We start from the raw sequence: 24,772 nt of genomic DNA, 5'->3' as shown, positions 1-24,772 counted from the left end.
AGAAATACATTCTAGCCACTGATTTATCCATTGCAGAGTAACCATTACAAATGAAAAATGTGAAAACCCAGTTGGACTGATATATACTCTAACTAGATATAAATGTCTGAGCCAAGCTATAGGTTCCTTTGATATTCATTATTGTTGTTCACAATACTTTCTAATATATGTACACCAGTCTTTTGATATATATATATATATATATATATATATATATATATATATATATTATAAAAGAGGAGCCCAGCTTCCTTTTTACCTCTTCATTTTTAGATAACGTAATTAAAATATTAATTTGTATTGACTCTAGCTAATAGACAAAGATTCTGTACTTGTTTTAAACTCATTTGATCTCATATAGTAATTCATGTCAAAGACAGGAACTTCAACATCCAGTATTACATAAGTAACTTAAGATACTAATATATGCGTGTTTCTCCTTTTTTCCTCACTACATTTTAATAATTTAGTTGAAATTGTTCAATCAATTGTATGTTTACAGCACAAGTCTCTTTACTAGTACATTTTAGAGCTGATAGGTATGTTCATGATGGTTTGGGAATGCAGTTTGATTGATTTTATCTCATCTTTCAAACGAAGATTTTTTTTAATTCCATGTACGTGTTGGGGAAATACATTATTTGTTTCTCTATGTTTTAATAGATTATTTTGTTGTTTCTTTCTGCACTTAGGCCTGATTATAATATACTTCACATCCTATTCACAGTCATGATTCTTGCAAACATGTCACTTAAACAAATCAAAGTTTGGAAGTCTCAAGTTTTCATTGAATGCTTTGAGATAATAAAATCAGTTATTAATGACCATTGGAAAAATTAATCCTATAACTCACCATATCTTTGTCTTTAGCTTCACTTACTATAAATGGCATCAATAATTCAAAGAAGAGGTCAAATATTTTGATATACCTTAACTTAAACAAACCACAAATAGTATTCCTACAGGAAACACATTTTAAATAAATACATAATAATAATAATAATAATTATTATTATTATTATTGTTATTATTATTATTATTATTATTATTAAAATACAGAAAAGGATGCTTCATTTAAGTCTAAAAGGAGAGAAGTGATGATCCTATGGAAGAATAGTATTATTTGCCCTCAAATATTATGTAAGCATGAAGACCCCAAGGGACTAATCACTATCCTAAAATTCAATCACAGAATTTGGACACTTGCTAACCTTTACTGATTCCCAGGACTGGGTGCTTCAACTGCTAAACAACATCTCAATCTTACTGTTAGTATATCAAATGGGAATCTGATTCTAGGGGGTAATTTTAACTGCTTATTAGATAATTCTGATACAACAAGTAGTCATCCACTTAGATTAACATCCACTGCTAAAATTCTTATGAAATGGATAAATTCCCATAAACTGCATGACACATATAACTCTAAAAATAACAACGGTCCTTGTCATGCATCTCAGTCATGTATTGTAAAATCTGAGGAATATTTGGCTTTGCTATGCCCGTTCCTTGTGCTTGGTTCCAAGCACAGAATCTCTTCCATTTATCAGCATAAGATTTTTCAAGTACTAGGCCTTCTGGCTTCCAAAATTGCATCCATCACAGATTTACTGAGTGGAAGAGTTTGAATAATTACATGATCAGCCAGGTTCAGAGTTTGGAGCTGATTGTGAAGAATTTGATTGCTCTTCTGAGACAGTAGCTGAGGTATTTGAGGCAAGTACCAAGGAGGGAGCTGAGACATATTCCTTAGAATTGGGTACCAGTGCTGGCGAGGCCAGTCCGGGGCAATTAGTACCATTTTTGGTTTTTCCTGCATGACCTTTAGTAAGACCTTGGGGAGAAGAGGCAGAGGAGGAAAGGCGTAGACTTATAGGTTTTTCCAAATGAGGGATAGGGCATCCACTTTTCATGCCTGTGATAAGTCCTGTGCAGAATTTGTCCAGTTGATAATTTTGGGGAGAGGCAAATAGATCTATGTCTGGACTCCCCCATTTCTCTGTTATCATGCTGAAGACTTGTGGATCCAGTTTCCACTCGTGAGGGTCCATAAGATTTCTGCTTAGGTCGTCTGCCAGAGTATTTTGTTTTCCTGGCAGGAACTGAGCTTGAATGCCATGGCTACTCTACAAAGGGGGTAGGAATGTGTACCCCCCTGCTTGTTTATGTACCACATAACCGTGGTGTTGTCCGTCTTTATCAGTAGTTGTCCTGGATGAAGTAAGTCCTTGAAGGCTGTCAGGGCATTCTGAACAGCTAACATCTCTTTCTGGTTGATATGCAGATGCATTTGTTTTGGGCTCCATATGCCCTGAATGCATCTCCCCACCAGCTCGGCCCCCCAAGCATAGTCTGATGCATCTGTAGTTAAGGTTTGGGTGGCATGGGGTAGAGTGAAAGGTTGTCCCATGTTCTGGTGACATGTCTCTGCCCACCAAAGAAACTCCTGTTGTAGGCAGGGAATGAGAGGAATCATTGTTTCCAGACTGTGACAATGTTGACTCCATAAACTTTTTAGATACCACTGTAGTTTCCTCATATGCAGTCTTGCATATGGAATTAGTAGACTGCAGGATGCCATGAATCCCAAAGCCTGCAGAATTTGTCTTGCAGATAACTGGGTTTTTGTTGCCATCTGTTTGAAGTAAATAGTCAGTTGCCTTTGTTTGTCTGGCGTAAGGTAAGCCATCTGGGCAGTTGTATTCAAGCTTGCACCCAGGAATGCGATTTTTTGAGAGGGTACCAGTTGTGATTTCTTTTAGTTTATTGTGTACCCTAGGCATGTTAGAAGCCTTTTTACAAATGCCAGATGTTGAAGCCCCTTGTTTTCTGCTTGAATGAGACAGTCGTCCAAGTAAGGATAGATTTGTATGCTTTTTTGTCTGCAAAATGCAATTACTGGTGCCAGGCACTTTGTAAAGACCCTGGGCACAGTAGATAAGCCAAAGGGCAGTGCAGAGAATTGGTAATGCATAAAACCTGCCTTGAAGCGGAGGTATCTTCTGCACGATTCCCTTATTGGGATATGCAGGTATGCCTCTTTTAAGTCTAGAGTCACTAACCAAGCGTTCTTGCCCAGCATGGGAAGAAGCTGTTGTAAAGTCAGCATTTTGAATTCTGGGATGTCCAAGAAAGTGTTCAAAATCGATAAATCCAGTATTGGATGCCAGGCATTGTCGTTTCTGGGTACCAGGGACAGTCTTGAATAAAAACCTTGTCCTTTTTCCTGTTCTGGTACTGGTTGAATAGCCCCCATATCCCTGAGGGACGTAACTTGTTTCTGAGCCTCTGCCTATTGATTTCATGGCAGATCTGGCCAACTGTTTGGAATTGGCATGGTATGGAAATGAAATCTTTATCCCTGGGATACTATGTTTAAAACCCACTTGTCCTGGGTTATTAACTGCCAATTTTGAGCATGAAGTGCTAATTTTCCCCCCAAGGGGGCTGCCAAAAGATAAGTGCTTGGTGATGGTAGAGGGAAGTAATTGAGGCTGCTTACTGTAGGGTTGCGCTTTGTTTTCTCCAGATTTGGAGGTAGAGGCACCCCATTGCTTTGACCTGTAAGAACCCTGTGATTGGTATCTAGAGCCCTTTGAGCGCCTGGATTTGCCTTGTGAGGCTCTGCTGCACACAGGAAAGGAACAATTTTAAGTAGGCCAGTATCTACTGAATCTGGGTGGCTGCACTTGTAAGAAATCTTTTACAGTTTGCATAGATTTAGCTTTGTCTTCCATTTTCTTTAAAATTTCTTCTGCCTTATTACCAAACAGAGTATCATGCTGTAAAGGTGCATCCAACAATTTAGCCTTGACATGATCAGGCAGATTTTGCTCCTTGAGCCAGGTATGCCTTCTAATCACAGATCTGCGGCCCTGCAAGAGGCCTCCAAGAAATCAAAACAACATTGCAAAGTATGTTTTCCAACCTGTTCTGCTGCATGCAATAATTCATGTAATTCTTTATTTTCCACACATTCAGAAATCAACATAATTTTCTGTTTCAATAATCCCATAACATGGTGTTGATATTTAAGCATGTGAAACTGGCAGTTTAAGGCCCTAACTGTCAAGGTTGCAGACGTATAAACCTTCTTGCCCCATCTATCCAGCGCATTGGAATCTCTATCAGAGGAGGTAGGATTCTTGGATGTAGAAGACTCTGGAATAGATTGCCCATACATGTCAAGCAGAGTGCCTCTTTGGCCCTCTTCAAAAGGAAGCTTGACGATTGGATGGGAGAAAGGAAATTCACCCCGGGGATCACGTCAGTCACCCTGCTAGACAGGGGTCCAGGGAAGTAAATAGTGTGGGAAGAAATAGCCAGGGAATTGTTATGGCTAGGCTTGTTTGGGCCCTAGGGCTGATAGCCTAGTACCAATAGCCTAGTACCAACCTATCAACCTATGAACCTATGAAGCCTTTACACCTTTGGGACCCTGTGAGATAGTTTCAGGATCAGCAGCAGGATTTTTGAATAAAAATTTGTGGGAGTCAAGAACCCTGCAATATCTGTCTGGCTTACTAAGAGCCGGAGGTAGGGAATCAGGAGCCATGCTTGATTCCGAAAACAAATCATCAACAATGTCTAATACAGGAGGTATAGCCAAAGGCCTATGCTGAGGAAGAAGAAGGAAAAAAGAAATCCCTAAGCCTCTTTTTTGATTCCGAGAAATCCTGACTCTCCCAATGAAAATGTTCCCTTAAAGTATGCAAGGTTTCCCCAAAAGAATAATCTTCAGGAGGATATGCAGATGGGATGGATTCTTCTGCATCTGAATCCTCATAGGGTGGTATAGAAAATTCTTGATCAGAAGAGGAATCAGAAGAAATAGAAACCTGACCTGAAGATTCATAATCAGTGTCTTGCCTAGGCCTCTTATCAGGGGGGGTTGGGAACCCCCGATCAAGGTAATTAAGTCCTCAGCCATTTTGATCATCTGTTTTTTAGGCATAGGGGCCTAAGCACAAGGCTCATGCATCAGTTTTTAACCTTAGAAGTTGTTTTTGTAGCTGGCGTCGGTTTTATATAGAAATGTTGAAGCCTGAAAACACCATCAGAAGTCGGTGCCTGCTCAGCGGCTCCGGACCCATCTGAGGGAGAGACATTCGCTGGTAAAATACTCAAAAGTAGCGGGTATCAGGGGCTGTGAAAGTGCCTCACTGAGTACCAGCGAACCGGCGACTGGCTTAGGAGAAGCTTTGTTGTCGGTTTTGGACCTCGATGGTCTATCTCTGTCCTTTTCTTTGCGTTTTTTTTGTGAACTCTGGTAGTCGGATTGCTATCCGATGACATTTCAGGGTAATTAAATCTGTTTCCAAAATATTTTGAAGCAAAGATTTACTGATGCTTAACAGTGCGTTGGTTAAATATAGCACAAAACTGACAGCAAGGCACGTTATGATCTGGGCCTAGGCAAGGAATACAGTAGAAATGAAAATCCTTATGAGGTATTTGCTTCCCACAAATAATGCAATTATTAACTTTTACTGACATCGGTAAAGAGCAAGAAAAAGTTTCCCCAATGGGGTACTTAGCTTTAATTGAAGACTTCGGTTCTTAAACTCGAATGTGAAAATTTCGGGAGTCGGACGACCGGCACTTGCGAACTGCTTCTGCTTCGGGCACCGTGCGGCAAGAAAGACTGAAGAAAATGGCGTCGGCTGCATGTTTTATACCCCTGACGACCTGACGTCATGGAAGAGGAGACAGCAACCGACGCAGGACCCAAGACTTTGATATTCAGGCCGACTGAGGGCAACCTGCCAGCAGATTACCCAAATGTAATGACTGCAACAGTGAAACACAAAGAACATCACACCTAATTGAGACTTTCTGAACTGATTTTTAACCCTATTTAGTCATTACTTGTTTGTCTCACTGAAAGTTTTTATTTTTTAAATATTTGTACTATTGAAGCATTTTTCAGGCCTATGTAAATAATGTATAATCAATGTTTTAGACAGTGTTTATTCTCTTATTTTATCCTTAATAAAAATATTGGGAAAACTGTGAAAACCAAGTCATATTGTCACATATAACGGGTTCATTTCCAGTCAAAACTGCAAGATCCACAAATGCAAGTCCCACATCTAAGAAAATTAAGGAGAGATTGTCAGAGAAATAAAGTGAATCACACTGTAAAGTGATTAAGGCATTTATGCAGGGGGACTTCACATCTGCACATTCCCCTATGTGAAGGGTTGCACAGTCATACATGTTCTTAAATGCACTGTCAAAGATGACTAGACATAACTAAAAGGGGATATTCTGAGGTACTGTAACTTCAAACTTAGTTATCTAATCAGTACTTGCAGTTTCTCTCTCACTGTTACAAGGATACATTATGCAATCCTTTGAGTTTCAAAATGTGCACATAGTAGCCCAGAGGACTTACGTTCACTTCAAGGTTAAATTAACAGACCAAGATTGCTAATAGAAGCATTTGATAGAGACACTGGACATGTCTCTATTTTGAAGAGACCTGGTCAGCAGTCTCCTGAGAAACTACAGGAAGAGGAAGAGGAAGAAGAGGTTAGGCTGTACTGGTGAGTTTGTTAATCTCATGCCACAGTACCCCTGCATTATGAAGTAGGGAGGCCTGCCATTGGCTGATGTCATTAGACTTTGGATTTTTTGAAAACTCTGTTTAGTGGTTACTAATGCTGTCAGAAGTATTTAATGTAATATGATTTGTATTTGATACAAGCTAGCTTCCTTTGATAATTTTTTTTTTTTGCTAAATGTCCTTCATTATCCAGAGTAAAGGATAAACCCTGCCCCTTCTAGTCCATTTAGGATAATACTATTATTGGGGTGGATGCAGGATATTTAAGAAGTACTATAGTGCATTACAAACCTTTTGAGAAGGGACACAAGATCTGTCAACAGACGGTAAATCATTGGCAATGTCATAACAATATTCTGAACGTACTAAAATCCACTAGAGACCAACCTAAGGTTATGCTGTTTAATGCTAGCAGTCCAAATCAAAAACTGCACTCACTGGAAGCAGCCCTTACCTTGGATGATGCCAATGTTTGTGCAGTCATGGAGACATGGTTCAAGGCTGCAGACAGCACCCCAGCTATGCAAGGCTATAATGCCTTCCACAAGTTCAAATCTCAAAACAAGGTTGAAAAAACCAAAGGCAGAGGTGTATCCATTTTCATTAAAGACAAATACACCTCAAGACAGCCATACACCTTGGTAATGGGTGATTTCAACTATCCTTCCATTGATTGGGTGTCATATATGAGCACAGACACACTTGCCTTAAGGTTCCTAGACTTTGATAATACAAATGCTCTGGAACAGCTAGTTTGCACCCCCACAAGGGGCTCGAATGTCCTAAACTTAGTAAACACCAACACAGGCAGTCTCTGCACTGTCCCTTGTGTGTTTCCCTCCCTGGTAAGGTCTGATCAGAAATCAGTCTCATTTGAAGTAATGATCATGCCTGACCCCCCCCCCCCATGAGCAAAAAGGATGAAGAATTTCTTCAAAGCAAACTACAGCCTCTTAAGTGATGGCATAAATAGTTTCAATCCCCCCCCGGCTACCACTATCAACAATGATTGCTATGCAGAGGTGTACATAAATGCCATGTATAAACACCTGTACAATTGAATAGAATTAGCTGTACCTGAATTGATCAAAACAAGGTTCTCACAAAAAACAAGCCACCCTGGTAGACATCAAGCATAGACAGGTTATATAACAAGAGGAAGAAAGTAATGTCCAACAACAAGAAGGAAATGACTCAGCAGAGGAAGGATACCCTCCACAGCTTGAAGAAGCAAATTAGATATCTTGTAAAGTCCACTAAAGCCAATTATGAAGCTAAACTAGCATCCCTAGCTCAGCATAATCACAAGACATTCTTATATCTTATAGTATGACTCACACCAGTGAAGTTACTCAATTAATTAAAATGTTGCTGCAAATTAAAGAACCCCTCTAGAAAGAAAACATATGAAATATAAAACACTCAATATTCACAAAAGTTAACAGCCAAGTTCATAAGAAAAATATATGTACGTGAAATGTAATATGTTACAATAATAAAAACAAATGTCTAAGAGAAATAAGCTGAAATATATCACTATGATCACTATTTTCTATTCTCCCAGCAATCAAAGATCAGATGTATAAACAGGTTGATACTTTTTGTGGGTACCAGTAAGGAGGCATGCTGCATATACATCAGGCAGCAAACAGACTGAAATACATAATTATGGCCATTTAATTTTTCACTCTCATCCCTGTGTAACATAAGAGGCTTACAAAAAAGGTTGTTGTATTTTGGAAGTAAAGGTAAAAGGGCATGTTGCATAAATGTATGACAGCAACAACTTGAAATATATGCCTGTGGCCTTATGTTACTTCAGTTTGAATCTCAGTCTAGCATCAGTGGTACAAAGATGATGTCTATCTTTATTGGGAGATAGGAAGGCAATCACTATACTGAGACATGATTTATGTATCCTCACAAGCATTTGCCTTCTCATTTTATTGTGAAATGCTATTTAGTCAGCTTTGAACATTAAGTAAGACTCAATTTCTTTCCTTACTTATGAATTTTCATTCATGCCATCATTGAATTAAACAATGGAAAAGGGTTCTAAAATATTCCTCAAGGCATTTAATACCTATAGCTCCTGGGAGGGCCTAGTGGCCCTCAGACCAATTGTTTAATTCAGTTACATCCTTCATAGTTATTATAGTGCTGTCTTGGCCAGTTAGGGTGCATGAAAAGGACTGAGGAAGAATCTAAAAATTAAGACAAACTGAAAAAACAAGAAAGATGTAATCTACTTGGACTCTGTGGAGTATACAGGATTGAAGGAAACCAGGGAGCACAAAGGGTTGTCCGTGAAACCCATTGGGCAATAGGGGTGTGTCATGGGCTTCATTTCATATAAAACTGGCCATGTGGATTGTAATCTGACACTGGAATTGTATATAGTTAAGAAAGGTACAAGAATGAGTGGGTATTGAAGCAGTCTGTAAATGAAAATGACTGCCCCCAGCTGTTGTTTCATCACAAGTAAATGGTCACTGATTTGCTGGAATATAGCCCAGCACTACTTCCAATAGTCACACCCATTCAATTGCTTCCTGCAGCCTTTGCTCTTGCTTTGAAGTCCCCAGGCACCACCGGTACTAACATAAAAGAGTACAGTACAGTGAGTATCCAGAATACAAGCAAAGAATCAAAGAATAATAGAAATAAGTAAAATCATAATACAGCAGCAGAGGCATATACAACAATGCTAGTACCATGTTAAGACTTCCATAGCATACTGCTTGAAAGTATGTGATTTTGTGTGTTGTATGCTTTTTTCCTGGTTTCTGAAGCAGAACTCTAATAGACGATATAATGATTTCATTATAAACAGAAGAAGTAGATGAAACATAAAATCCAGCCAATGTGCTCTGCAGTCTGTATAGAAGTGCAACTTAACATCTGGATTTTTTTGCTAGAATTTATTAATTCCACATAATTCAAAAACACATGGGTTACTTAATAGCTTTGATGGTCCAGATTCAGCCATTGTATTCTGCAATTTATAAAGAAATACAAGTAAATATTTGCAATGTTTTGCTTAGTATGGAACCAAATTCCACAAAAGTCCAAAAACACTTGGTAAGGACTGCTTGCAACTTTGACTACTTGTATTCCTTATCTACAGCAAAAATGGCAAACTATAACTTATTTCTAGTATGTCTTCACCATTTGCTTAAATAGAAAAGGATGCTAGATGTCAGAGGCTTCAAAAACAATGCTAAAAAATAACTTTCCATCTATGTTGTTGATCTCCATTCACTCATTACTGATGGGTTATCCATTCCGTCCTCGGAACTGAACCAGCCAAATATCACGCTCCCATCGGCCAAAAACTCTCGAGCAAAGGTCCTACCCAGAATGCTCTGCTCCCTGTTACCTCAGATTGAGTTTCCAAGTTGATCGAGAAAAGTAGAGGATACCTCTGGTCATAACAGACCTACAATAAAGGAGTATATGAGATCAACCAGGAACCTCCGGAGGAGGACGGAGGGTGGAAAGCCATGAATGAACGAAGATCAACAACATAGATGGAACGTTATGGTCAGAGATAACTTCTTTATCTGATGTTGTTAATCTTTGTTCATTCCTTACTGATGGGACAGAGTCCCCAGCTACCTGTATCCCTGGGTGGCCCTCATGGAAGGACATTCCTGAGCACCATGGAGCCAAAAGAAGCTCTACCTCTGGAGGCCAAGTTCAACTTGTAATGAATAAATAAAGGTATGAGGTTTGGCCCAAGTCGCAGCTGAGCAAATATCATTGAAGGAAGCATTAGCATGGAAAGCTGCTGAAGTTGCCATAGACCTTGTAGAATGTGCTTTCACTCTGTGAGGCAAGGTGACATTGTTTTTGTTGTTGGTAAGGGTAATACAATTTCTCAATCATGAGGCCAATGTAACTTTTGAGACAGGTTGACCTTGTCTAGGTCCAGAAAAAGCCAAAAACAGTTGGTCTGATTTACATACAAATCCTATTTGCCTATGAACATCCAAGGAGTGCAGGCAATACTCTCCCTTGTTAGAGCGGTTAGGAAAAACACTGGAAGGTCAATAGACTGGTTGATAGACCACGCTGACACCACAATTGGTAAAAAGGAAGAATTAGTTCTTAGTGATACCCTATCCTTATGGAAGATAAGACAGGGAGGTTTGATATATAAGGCCTGAAGTTCTGACAAGCATCTGGTTGATGTGACTGCAATTAGAAACGTTTTCCAAGAGAGATATTTTACATCACATGATGATGTAGGTTCAAAGGGGGGAGTTGTTAGAGCTTGTAGAACCAATGCCAAATCCCAAGGTTGTACCGGTTCTCTAAATGGAGGTTTTAAGTAGATAACCCCCTTCAAGAAAGTTTTACAGAGTCTATGTGACATAAGTGAAGAATCCTGAAAACCAATGTGGAAATTTGAAATGGCAGCTAAATGCACACGAATAGTAGAGGCAGACACCCAAGAGTGGAAAAGATCTGATAAGTAATCCAAAACCACTGAAACTGGGGCTGACAAGGGGGTCTAATTGTTTATTTGCTTCCCATAGAGAAAACCTTTTCCATTTATTGAGCTAGATTAGTCTGGTGGACGATTTATGAGCTGAAATAAGAATACTGCACACAGGGGACGAGAGATTTTCCTGCCTGGCAATCATTGGAAGTGGAGAAACCAAGCTGTCAGTTTCAGGGTTGTTAGATTGGGGTGAGTCAGACCCTGTGGATGGGAGATCAACATTGGGGATGGATTGAGGATCCATGGTTGATCTAGCAGGTGAGGCCAGGGGAAGGGGAACCAGACTTGTCGAGGCCAATATGGAGCAATGAGGATCACTTTGCTTTTCAACTGTTGTCCTTTCTTCAGAAATTGGGAGATGACGGGAAGAGGAGAATAAGCATAAAGTAGACCCGAGGGCCAGGCATGGACTAGTGTGTCTTTCGGTGACTGTCCACAAGGGGGGATCAGGGCAAAATAGTTGCTGCACTTGTAGTTGGTTGGGGAGGCAAATAGGTCACAGCAAGGCTGGCCCCAGCGGTTGAAGATTCTAGCTGCTATCATAGGGTTGAGGGACCACTCATGAGGTTGTAGAATGCACCTGCTCAATTTGTCTGCTATCACGTTGGAACTCCCGGGAATGTGCGTTGCAATTAGAAAGTGGTTGAAAGCTATCACTCATTGCCATAGTCTCAAGGCCTCTCAGCATAATGGGTAAGATCTGGTGCTCCCTTGCTTGTTGATGTACCAGACCACTGACATGTTGTCTGATTGGATCGCATTATTCCCTGATGGAAGGATGGAATGAAATCCTTGCAAAGCTAGTAGCACCGCCCTCAGTTCCAGGACACTGATATGCAAAAGGGCCTCTGTCTCCGACCGGGTGCCTTGGACCGAGTTTCCCTGACATAGCCCCCACACCCCATCAGGGTGGCATCCGTGGTCACCGGGACTTTTGGTTGATGGGGGCTGAAGGGGCGAGACCATTATTGGGGATTTCGAGACGTCCACCAGAGTAAATCTTGCATGCATCTCTGAGTTACACTTATCTGAAAAGACAAAGGGTGTTGCAGAGGGTACCACCGAGTGAGAAGTAATCACTGAAGGAGCCTCATGTGGAATCTGGCTAGAGAAACAATGGTGATCGAGGCTGCAATTGACCCCAGGAGTTGGAGTATAGATCAAGCGGGAGATTTGTGGTGACAGAGCAGCGGTTGAACTTGTTGCCTTATTCTTTGAAGCCTGTGGTCCGGAAGAGATGCTGTGCAATTTCTCGTGTCCAACAGTACCCCTACAAATTCCAAAGACTGAGCTGGGGTTGTGTTGGACTTCTCCCAGTTTAGAGTGATTCCCAGGCATTGTGCTGTGAGGAGAGTGTAGTGCAGGGCTTCTTCCAGTAGACACTTGATGGGGGGAGTGAGGAGCCAGTTATCTAGATACTGAAATTCCTGGAATCCTTGAATTCACAAGTGAGCGATAGCCACTGCCATGCATCTGGTGAATACTCTGGGGGTTGTAGAGAGACCGAAGGGCAGAACTCGAAATTGGTAGTGACTGCCTCCTATGTGGAAGTGGAGGTATCTTTTTTGAGCATTTGTCCATTTTTATGTGGTAATATGCATCTTGAAGATCTACAGAGCACATCTAATCGTCTTCTTCCAGGAGAGGAAGGACAGACTGAACCATGACCATCCGGAATTTCTCTGTTTTTACAAATTTGTTCAGTGTGCTGAGATCCAGAATTGGTCTCCAGTTCCCTGTCTTTTTTGGCACTAAAAAGAACCTTGAGTAAAAACCAGATCCTTGGCACTAAAAGGAACCTTGAGTAAAAACCGGATCCTATCTGGTCTGGGAGACCATCTGGATGACTCTTTTTTGTATCAGCTTTTGGATTTCATGTACTGCTGCTTCCCTTTGATTGGGTGGAATGTCGGGTAATACTCTGGATGAGATTGGACAAAGATGGAAGGAGATGCGATAGCCTCTGGATATTATCAGTTGTACCCAAGAGTCGGTGGTTATATTTTGCCAGGCAGGGGGTACAAGGAAAAATGACCCCCGACCACTTCCAGAGATGAGCAGTCGGGCAACACTTCAGGAGCGCTGACAGGGTTGGTCAGAGAAAGAATCTCTGGAACCCTGGTTTCGCAGACCTCCTCTGCCCTGAAAGGGGTGTCTTCCATTGAAGTTCCCCCCTCTGCCTCTAGGGGAGAACTCGGCACGTGCGTCGCAGAAAGAGCCATGTGATTTCCTGTGCTACATCTTCCCGCTCTTCTGATTTCTGGAGTAGAATCGTTAAGGAGTGGAGTGCAGGGTCTTACCATCTTGTTCACACCTTGCCAGCGTATGTTTCATTTTAGGGCCAAACAAAGGAGCGGCCTTGATGGGAGCATTCATGAAGGAAGCCTTAAAGGAGTCCGCAAAGTCACATCCAGGCATGTCGTCTGGTGACTATACCCATGCCTGCCACTCTAGCCACTCCTTCCGTTGCGTGAGAAATAAGACGCATGGAAGAATTGGAAATGGACTCTAGGGTGGCTATCTGAGAAGCCACATTGTCACGGACCTTGTCAGAAACAGCTCCTGCCAAGGTTTCAGAGCGTTGGTTGATAAAATCCCTTTGAAGCCTTGTAAAGTGTGCCAAATAGTTCAAAGTCCTTACGGCGAAGGGCGATGAAGCAAACACATGCTTCCCTAGTCTGTCTATTGCCCGGGACTCCTTGTTGGGAGGATGGACAGTTTGGCTCTCTTCTGTCAAATTCTTCGTAGTTACAGCCGCCACCACCATGGCATCTACTGAAAGACCTCGTGACCAACAGAGATGCTCAGCTGGGGATAATAAGATTTTATCAGGCCTCCATGGTATCACTTCCAGGGTGTCAGGAGCCTTCCATGCGCACTGGACGATGAGCTGGATGAGCTCATCCACCGGCGGGGTAACCCAGGAGGTAGGGGGCCAGGCACGAAAGGCCTGCAGGAATACGGATTTCTCAGAGGAAGGATTAGAGTACTTCCAGTCACCCCTCTGTCTAAGGATCTCGAGGATGTCACCAAAGGACACCTCATCAGAGGGTGACCATGGGGACCCTTCCCAGTCATCAAAGTCTGTATCTTCAGTCAACAACTCCTCAGTGGAGTCCACGTGCTTCCTCTTGCATGATGCTTTGCAGGGTACTTCCTCAGTGGGAGGTAATGGAGAAGACTGCAAAGAGGCGGTGTACTGAGGAGGAGAAACCTGAGGCCCTTGTGCCCAGTGTCTGGTGGTTGTGGCTTGTGAGAGTTGTGGCACAGAAGGGGGAGAGGACTCCGACATGTGGGGTTTGCCAGCAGAGACAAGTACCCTTGTCATGGCCTAGAAGGCCAGCCCACCTAAGGAGGGATGGGAGCTCGGAACCGAGCATGACAACATCGGAACCGCGGTCATACCCCACCCCAACGAGCCGTCCCCCAGACAAGGAGTCTCAAGAGGAGTGTAAAGCATGAAAGAGGGAGGATTCCTGGAGGGTGCCATAGAAAAAAATCAGCGTTGAACCAAGAATGCCCTCCCCCATGGCACAACCACTGGCCTGACAAGAGCTCAATGCTCAGTGCACCGAGGGCCCCAAGGATGACTCCAGTTCCAAAGTGAGATCCACTATTGGAGTTGGAGGAAGGAAAGCTGCTGTCGGAGTAATGGGCTTTGATACTTGGGTGGAAGTCGAAGGAGAAGTGTATATTGGAGTTTGAGGAGATATACGTTCACCTGAGGGAGGGAACATGGACTTTGATGGGTGAGAGAGACCTCTGGCCATAAGCAACTGGTCATCAAGCCGCAACACATCTTGCTCAGAGAGGCTCCTGGTCGACCTCACAGAGAGACCTGAGGGCAATTCTGGCCTTTCTAGAAAAGAACTATATTGGCTACCAACGCATGGATCCAAGGAAGGAGAGTAATTGGTCCTTGCTAATTCGAGAGGTGCAGAGCCCAGAACCGAGGATATGTGCACCAAAGAAAATGCTGTGGAAGTAGTCTGCGCCGACAACATCAGCACCATAGAAGTTGAAGGTGTCTGCACCGTAAAAGCAAGTGTTTGCACCGATAGGTATGGTGCTGTCGAGGAAAGTGTCTGCACCGGTAACAAAGATGGTGCAGAAAAGGACTGCACCGAAGAACATGTCAGTGCCGAAAGTGTCTGCACCGTGGAGGACAGTAACGTCATACTCAGAGCCGAAGGGGATTGTACCAACGGTGCCAAAGAGGACTGTACCTGCATGGATGGTGCTGGTAAGGGCTGCAATGGAACTATCGGAGCCATAATTGTCTGCACCGGGAACTCCGGTGCCAGTGTCGATAAGGAGGACATGGCTGGAGCCAGATTCAGCTGGGGCGGTGCCAAGCCTGGAGCCGACAGGTTCACAGGTGGCAGCTCCGAAGTAGTCAATTTCACCTTCTTATGTGTCAACTCCCTATGATCTCCAGAGGGAGATAAAGGGAGCGACCTCAATGAGGAAGAGGAAGAATGCCTCTTACGGCATTTAGCAGGAGGGGGTGAGCCCTCCGATCCAGAAATAGCCTCACAGAAAGGAGATTTGAGAAGACCTTTCAAGATTAATTTGTTCTTTCTCTCGTTAAGAGTCCTGGTCTAAAAATTTCTACAAATCTCACACGGGGGATGTATAGTAAGGTGGGAGACATTCAGAAAATAGACACATAAGTCAAGGCCATCAGAAAGCGGTAACTTATGGCTGCAATCCTTACACTGCTTAAAACCAACACTACTTTTCTTATCTGACATAATGATGCGGAGAAGAAGAACAGTACCAAAAAGAAGAGGAAAGGCTACCCAAAAGGGTAAGAAGAGAGAAGTAAGAAGGATTACCAATGATGGTAATGAAGAATTACCTCAAAGGTAAGAAAAGGGTAAAGAGAAATAGACTAAAGGGACAGAGTCTTAAGGATACAACAGGGTAGGAGAATAATACCAGAAGCTGTTTGAAAAATTTTAAAGTAGAAATGATATATAAAACTTTCAAAAAATTAGACACTTAGCTGGAGAGAGTGACTTGACACGGCTGTACTGTAACACGGCAAATGAGATTTGAGGTAAAAGGGAGCAGAGCGTTCTGGGTAGGACCTTGGCTCGAGAGTTTTTGGCTGACGCGAGCTTGATATTTGGCTGGCTCATTTCCAACAATGGAACCGATAACCCATCAATAAGGTCTGAACGAAGATTAACAGCATCAGATCTTGATCGTTCACTACAGCAAACTTTAATCTTCCATTTACTTTGTCTCAGTCTGAATTACACACCCAAAATTCACTTTCCATATAAATAGTGTGTCTTCTGACTCAGAGTACATCTTATCCCTCAACACACTTCTTATGTAGACATAACTATGTCTATAGAAATATGCCAATTTGCAGAAATTGACAAGTTTGAAAATCTGAACTCTGAAAGATCATGACAAATTCTAACTGTATAAAATGAACAACAGTTGTAGTTATTAAACCTATCTCCACCACTTTATATATATATATATATATATATATATACATACATACATACATAGATATAAAATCAGCTGTAAAGCAACTTTTGGCAAATTATGTTTGAAACACAGTTTTACCAGATAAATGTTACCTACATTTTATGCCATAACACCCCATTTATTTTATGAAGCACCCTCATTTCAGTTTCAAACTATATTGTTCAAGCCATCACTAACTCTACTTTCTTCATGTTGTTGATAGCCTCAGTCAAATCTAACCCTTCTTTATTGTTTTCCAAGGAGTGCATATTAGAATTCTTTAGTCTATACCATTCAGTTCTTAGATTCTCCTAGTACTACCTCTAAGGTATTATACCCTTTAACTGGGTTGCAGACGCTTAGATATACATTTGCAACAACTCTTATAATACTATAATTGCACCCACCCCGACTAAGATAACCATTCTTTAGACACACACACACACACACACACACACACACACACACACACACACACACACACACACACACACACACACACACACACACACACACACACACACAACACACACACAAGCAATTTGGTAGTTTTTACACTTTCTTTATAACACTGTGCAACAGACCATGGTGTCAGTTGTGCCAGAAATTCCTGGAGTAGGTTCCATCCTATTCTCTCCACTTATTAAGTCCTTCCATCTTCTCATATTAAACGTGGCATCGCACTGAGATCTTTGCTTATCCACAGTCTTGACTAGTCCGCCTGCATTACTGTTGCATGCAGGCATGCCTGTATAGTTGACAGAAGTAACACATTTGACATTTAGACTGCTTTAATTTTAAAGCTACTGCACCAAAATAGTTCTACATTTTGTGGACTGTAGCATGGCTGTGTTCTGTCATCTAGGACAATTACATGAATTTTGTATCTCTGCACTACAGAGGTGAGGTTTTCCCTTTTCCATCAAAATAGCACAACCTCAGAGTTATATATTTAAGTAGAAAGGAGGGAGGTTAGTGGGATTTGTACTCCACAGAAAAGGCATTTTTCAAATTTCAATGAATAACTTGAAAGCAACTTTGATAAGAACAGACACTGAAACGCTTGGAAGAATTTTCCCACAGCCAAGACTCACCACTTCCACCCTTCTACTACTAGCTTCTGCCACTTATTCCACTTAATTTGAATGCCTTTGTACTTGGGGCATCAGTCACCTAATGTGGGAAACTGTTACATCCATTTCCCATCCATATTTCTATACCTTCTCTTACAGTCCTTTGGCATGTTTTGGAAAATGTACTTTCCTCTCACTAATGTTGTTCTGTATATTTTTCCTAAGAGAATTCATAAATTTTCACCAGAACATGTGAGTTACCTCCAAAAAACAGCTTACAACTTGTCAAATTTAGTAACTCTAGTTTTGGTACTATACACATCACCTTACAGTATAGTAAACAATGACCACTGAGTGCCATGCGGGTCTTTATTCTTTATATGAGACCTGATCATCATTAAGCAGTGTAAGGTCTACGGATCACTAACCAATGCCAAAAATGTGTCTTGTATTGCTTGTACACCAACACTAATGGAATGACTGTTACTGTAATCCAGCCACTATCCCTTATTACTCAAATTTTGCCAAAGCCCTTCTAAAATGTAGCCACCAATTATCTAAGAAGCAGAAGATCACTAGTACACCAGCTTAAACTTTTTACTGATGTCCCTTTATTTTAATCACTGGGATTTTGGCTGTCCTTTCCTCTCCCAGACCAGCTGGCTATGCTGTCTGTTATGAATAAGATCATTTACATGTAATTTGTTTCTTACATTAAGTCTATGCACAGTGATTTTTAAGCTCCAGTCATAATAATGCTTAGCCCATTTCTTCATGATGGTTACCAGAACATTTTTTTCTTTAGACAACACTGCTGGAAGCTATTGAATCTGTTCCTTATACTCTGTGAGAAACACATTGACAATCATCCTTCACCACCCTCTACTAGTTTACAAATCATCCCATACCATTTCTGTTACTTTACCACATACAACTCCCTATCCATAATTTTCTCAGCATCCCTGCAATTTACCTTTACTTGGTGAATGCATCTGACACTATCCTCCATGCTATCATATTAAAAACAGATCCTTATGTGGTACGATGTAGAGCAAATTAGCTAAAAGATAGAACCTACATAGTACGGCTGCAGATGCAGCATCAGAGAATATAAAGGTGACCAGTGGTGTTCACCAGGGCTCAGTGCTGGGACCTCCTTTGTTTCAAACTCCAGAACATTAACCAAGACCTCTACCTGATGAAGCCTGCAGATTAATGCAAAACAGGAATCTTTGTCTAGTCCCCATTTGACACTTAAGCCATTCAACAAGAATTTATACTTGTAAATATCTTATACTAAAAATAAGATCAAGTTAAATGCAAAGTGTGCAATATTGTCACATTTCCTACACAATCCATCCCCCCAGCATATAACATGGTTAATACTCCACATCCAAATAAGAATGTTGTTAGGACCTTGGAACATGGTTTGATAATCCCCACTACTTTGATCTTCACACAAAGACAGAGGTCAGAAATCTGGTCTACTTAGCAGAGATAAATTGTCAAGGGAATATTATACAGATCTAAAGAGGTTATTGTTCCCTTATATTTAGCACTGAGTAGGCTAATTAATGAGCACAATGTTCCCTTTGTGATGTACCTCATCAACACATCAAGCAGATACAAATAATATAGAACTTCCTAATTAAGATTACCACTAGCTTAAAACCACTAAGCTACCAGGAGAGACTAGAAGCAATATCTCTTTATTGAGTTATTTTAACTCCTTTAACACTTTGGTAGTTACATAAGTACTTTACAATTACCTGTCAATGCTAATTAAGCATAATTAGAGCTGGAACCCAAAGTGACATAAGCACCTCGTGTCCGCCCATGAATATTCATGCTGTAAACACAGTTCAGTACATTTTGCATTCTGTGTTCAGAAGCAATCTTTTAAACTTTATACTATTACATGCTGCAAAACAATCTTTTCATATAAAAAAGTGTTCACATGGCAAGCACTTTTTTGTCTGAAAAGAAACGTTTGTTTTGCTCCTTTACGCATAGTCTTTAAGACAGTTCATAGTTATTTACTTTAGAAGTGATTTTTTTAATTTCTCCACAACTATATACTGACTGCCCTATAACTGTCAATTAAATTTCTAAAACAGGAAAACATATTTAACAGAAAAATGTTTTGGTGAATAACATTTTATGGTTAACAAGACATTAATTCTCAATTCACACAAAAGTTACAGATTCCTACTTGTGACAGGAAAATGAATCCACCTTCTAAAAATGTGCACAAGTACGCAGATGCAGAATCCATAGCTCTGCTATACTACTCAAAATGGAAAGTATAAAGGAACACAAGGAAGCATAAATGGAGTGTATCCATGAACATCTAAACGTGCACGACTTCTGGGGAATTTTGTGCATTTCTCATACCTGGTCTAATTGTGGAAGGACCTCCCACAGCAGAGAGTGCAGTGTAGATAACTCTCTGCCCAAGTCAATGTATCCTTCAAATCCAGCAGTGTTTGCAAGGGTCTCTGGGTTTGAAATCTCTAAAAGGAACCGCTGCATGTTGGTCCATTCATGTTCTAGAAACAGATTCATAAATGACATATATTCTTCTTTGCTACCAAACCTATCAAAGCAAGGACAAATAATATATAGATTAACAAACAATAACTTTGTAAATTAAAATATAGATCAGTTCTCAAAGATAAAATAGTAAGACATTTTTCAGGATAAGATCACAATATGTTAAGGATCAAATAAAAGTTTTAAATTTTTTTTTTGTTTGTTTTTTTCTTTTACTAGAGAGCCATAAAGATTAAAAATACTCTTAAGACAAATATTTTCACTATCTAGAAGCATCAATCAAATTACTTGGTTTAGTACTTATTAATTGCCTTCATCCCCAGAACTGTCTTTCCTTAAGGTTACATAAATCAGGAGTTAACTGCCATACCTGAGTAAGCCACAAGCATGTTTTATATCACCTGTGCTCATCTGGTAACCCAGTCTTCCTCTTCCTGTAATATGATTTGACTGAATTGGCAGGCTTCTCCTGCAGCTACCAGCCATAAACATGTAGCTATGGAACAAGCAGACACCATATGCTCTGTGCATGCTGTAATCCCAATCATTTCTGTCAATAGCATGAGAGAACATCAATTATATTCTCAATTATATCAACTGCCAGCATGCTATACTCCCAAGCATATCAGCTACATTCCCGTGCCCTGAAATACTGTAACTACTGTGGCCTTATCACTCCTTTTTTCATTTGTTAACTGGTTATGCAAATGGTCTCACCACAAGATATTTGCTGTTAGTTTCAGTTTGTACCCACAGAGTGAAAGGGTAAGTGTTTCATGACAGTGAGTTCTGATTTCCTGGTCAATTCTCCAGTAGCCCAGAACTATCAGTACTGTAGTCAGTAGCCAACACACACCCATCACCCAAGTAACCTGCCTTGACAGTTTGGTTTCTTAGTAGTGGATAACAAAGCCACCATTCTGAATGCAATCATGTTTGTTAGCTGATTCTCTGCATTTAAAATGCTCTTTGCACATGTATAGTGATTTATCACTGAAATTAAGATCATGCTGAATTTTTCTGGTACATAGATCTCTACCCATCATGTTATTTGCCATCCACAACAGGATGCTCATGTAAGTATACTGCTACACCTCAAATGTGCACAGCCACATAAATCGATGATGGGTACTTTTGTGTAATATGTCCTGCCAATTGTAATTTATTCTCTAAATTCTATTACATGTTCCTTTCATCAACCAACCAATATATGTTCATCCATCCACAATCCCTTTCTCCCATTTTTGACATGGGGTTGGTGCGTCACTTCTTCAGTGACAGCCATCTAGAGCCAAGGTTTATACCGCCAGGTGGCTGGCCTTGGATCGGTAGTTCTTCCACACCACACAGTCACACCTATGGCTAATTCAGAGTCTCCAATCTAGCATGTCTTTGAAACCAGAGAACATGGAGGAAATCCACATAAACACAGGTAAGACATGCAGACTCTGCACAGAAGGCACCCCAGCCAAGAATCGAACTCTGGATCCTCTTGCTATAAGGTGTCAATGTATGTATACAAATGCACCACCCCACTTGGAGAAACCTTTAAATCATTAACAGTATTGGACCATACAGAAGACCCAGAAGAAACATCAGATAGATGTAAAATTAATCTCTCGATGGATCGTTTCCTTTTTACTTTTCACCAGGCCATTATTGTGATTGGCACCTGCAAAGTACACCGCTTTTCCTATTTACAAACTTATAAAGGCCTGGCATGATTCATGGGTTTAAGTCAGATTATCAAGTTTTCTGAAAATCAAACATATAGACTCAAAGCATTTGTATGGAAATTAAGGGTCTGTATTATAACAGCGAACGATCAAAAGATTGAATGCTGTTATATCCACCCCTTAAAGTCGAAAACTAAAATGAGCGAACAACCAGAACAGCAATTTCTTTCCCAGGGAAAGAAATCACTGTTCCCAAAAAAAAAAAATAATAATAAAACACACTAAACACTATTTTAAGTGGGGGACTTTGCCCCCCCCCCCACTTAAATATATCAACTTCTAGATCGCACTACAGTGGAAGAAATGGCACAACCCGGGCAGCTGGCCCAGAGATTACTTTCCCTGGGAAAGAAATCGCTGTTCTGGTTGTTCGCTCTTTTTAGTTTTCGACTTTAAGGGGTCAATATAACAGCATTTGATCGTTCACTGTTATAAAGTAGACCTGGAAATTAAGGTACAATTGGGCTCAGGGAATTTAACCTTTTCTCCACTGTACCGTAATCTCGGAGTTGGTATATAATTTTGGGGGGACAGTCTGACCCCCTGCAAAAACATAGATTTTGTTTGTTTTGTTTCAGTTTTTGGAATGTCAAACATATGGTCTCTACCATATGAAGTTTGAATGTCTGAAAACTCAATAATCTGACATAAACCCATACATAATATATATATATATATATATATATATATATATATATATATATATATATACACACACACACACACACACACACACACACACACACACACACACACACATAGATGATGTTATCGATTGCATGTTCCTTTCATTAACTTACAAGTAACTGAATGAAGCCTATCAATAATTGTACTCAGTGAGAACACGTTATGGTATCTTCCCTAATCATATCCAATAAATTTTCCATATCACATACTTATCTTCTGTATCTTATACTGCTATGCATTTACATGAGAAGCTTTCCTCCACTAACTCCACAGCAACACAATCACGGAAGCAAGGGAAACGCCGAGGAACAGTGAATCACTGCCAATGCACTATCAGATAAAGCGCTGGCAATGCATCAACTTTGCTTCCTAACATATATGCTAACTCATACATTCATAGGCAAGTACTAGGCTAGCTGCCCTTGTGAACCATTTTAAACCAAGCCAGTTTCTGTTAGTGACAATCAAACCCTGCACTTCTTGTCCATGAGGTATAAACACTTTAATCATAATATCAACTCCATAACCACACACAGTTCTGGTATACTATTACATAATGCACTGACAGTGATTCAGCTCTGCCATGCTCCTTTAGCTAATAACCTACCCAAAAGAATGAAAACAGACAACACAGATGCATAGTTATGGTGAGTATATAACTTTTCTATCTGATGTTGTCATTTTCATTCGTTCCTCAACGAATGGGACAAAGTCTCCAGCTACAGTAACCTTGGGCGGCCCTCATGGAAGAATGTTCCGGAGAACTGCAGAACCAAATGCAGCCCTGTTTTTGGAGATGATATCCAAGTTGTAATGAGCAATAAAGGTATAAGCATTGGACCAAGTGGTAGCTGCACAAATCAATGGAAGCTATAGCCCAAAAAGCAGCTGATGTAGCCACTGAATTAGTAGAATGTTTTGGTTGTCTTGGCAAGGTTAAAACCTCTTGAAGAGTAAATGTGGGAAATACAATCTGTTATCCATTTGGCTAGTGTAGTTTTTGATAATGGTTTCCCAATTTGTTCTTGGCAAATGATACAAACAATTGATCAGTTTTTCTACAATCTTTTGTCCTTGAAGATAGAAATGAAGTTGCCTATGTATATCTACAAGGTGAAGCATGTATTCTCCTTTATTGTCAAATTTAGGAAAGTTGATGACTTGATTGCTGTTTGTTTCTGAGGCAACTTTGGGGAAAAAAGAAAGATTAGTGCATAAGGTAACTCTGTCCTTCAAATTTCATGAAATTATTACGTAGAACCATCTCCATCAAATCATACAACAAATTTGTTCTACTCTTGTCGACCTTGTCACTAGAATTCAAACTTTCAAAAAACATATCTAGTCCTTCCTCATGGGGAATCACTGAAAATAAATTGACAATGTCAACAGTGAGAAAACTGTACGAACTACTCACAACGTCAACCTCCCCCAACCTCTCCAAGCAATGCCAAGAATCTCTCAGGATGTGTTCTACATCCTGAAGTGCTGGTTTTGAAACCTTATCTACAAAAGAAGCCAAAGGTTCTGTCTTAGAACACCTTGCAGACACTATCAGCCTAAATGACAAGGGATTCACACCTTTGTGCACTTTGGGTATTCCAAAGATACTTGGCATAATGGGATATCTGACCTGCAAATAGTCAAATTCATCTTCACTGATCGTACCCTGAAACAAGGCATCCATCAAAAACAAATCAATCTTTTTGTAAGCCATATTGACCTCATTTAAAGACACTCTACAATAAACAGTTTCATCATCTAATATATTCATCATAGCAGCAAGGTAATCAATCTTGTACATAAGCACCATCCCCCCACCCTTGTCAGGCTTCATACACCTAGTATTGTTGGCTGTTCTTAACTCAGACAAAACCAATCTTTCTCCTTCATCAACATTATCTTCCCACAAATATTTCTGAGAGCAAATTCTTCTAAATTCACATTCCAACATCCTCTCAAGGTTCAATGTTTCTACATTATGCGGAGGAACAAACAAACGTTTCCTTTTAAAAGACAAAGCCCCTGAAACCGGGCTCCCAACATCAAACAAATGCTTCTCTCCAAAATAAATCTTAAGATCCACTCTTCTCAAAAACAACTTCAAGTTGGTCAAAACGTGGGCTATGTCAAGCTTGAAATTGGGAACAAATTTGGTCCC

At 40.5% G+C, this 24,772-nt stretch overlaps 1 protein-coding gene across 2 annotated transcripts in view; it reads right to left on the bottom strand.

The window, feature by feature from the left end:
- Positions 1–24,772, bottom strand: part of LOC122790821 (disabled homolog 2-interacting protein-like) — a 1,962,433-nt gene that overhangs the window by 387,839 nt on the left and 1,549,822 nt on the right. For both annotated transcript variants that reach the window (XM_044058453.1, XM_044058454.1), the window contains exon 8: positions 20,030–20,231. In XM_044058453.1, the coding sequence (XP_043914388.1) occupies positions 20,030–20,231 (202 nt within the window). The remainder of the gene's footprint in view (positions 1–20,029; positions 20,232–24,772) is intronic.

Source organism: Protopterus annectens, chromosome 16.part0, assembly GCF_019279795.1.
Source record: "Protopterus annectens isolate FY-2018-M chromosome 16.part0, PAN1.0, whole genome shotgun sequence".
NCBI lineage: Eukaryota > Metazoa > Chordata > Ceratodontiformes > Protopteridae > Protopterus > Protopterus annectens.
Note: the sequence above shows the minus strand (reverse complement) of the source record. Positions and strands in the feature narration are given on the sequence as shown.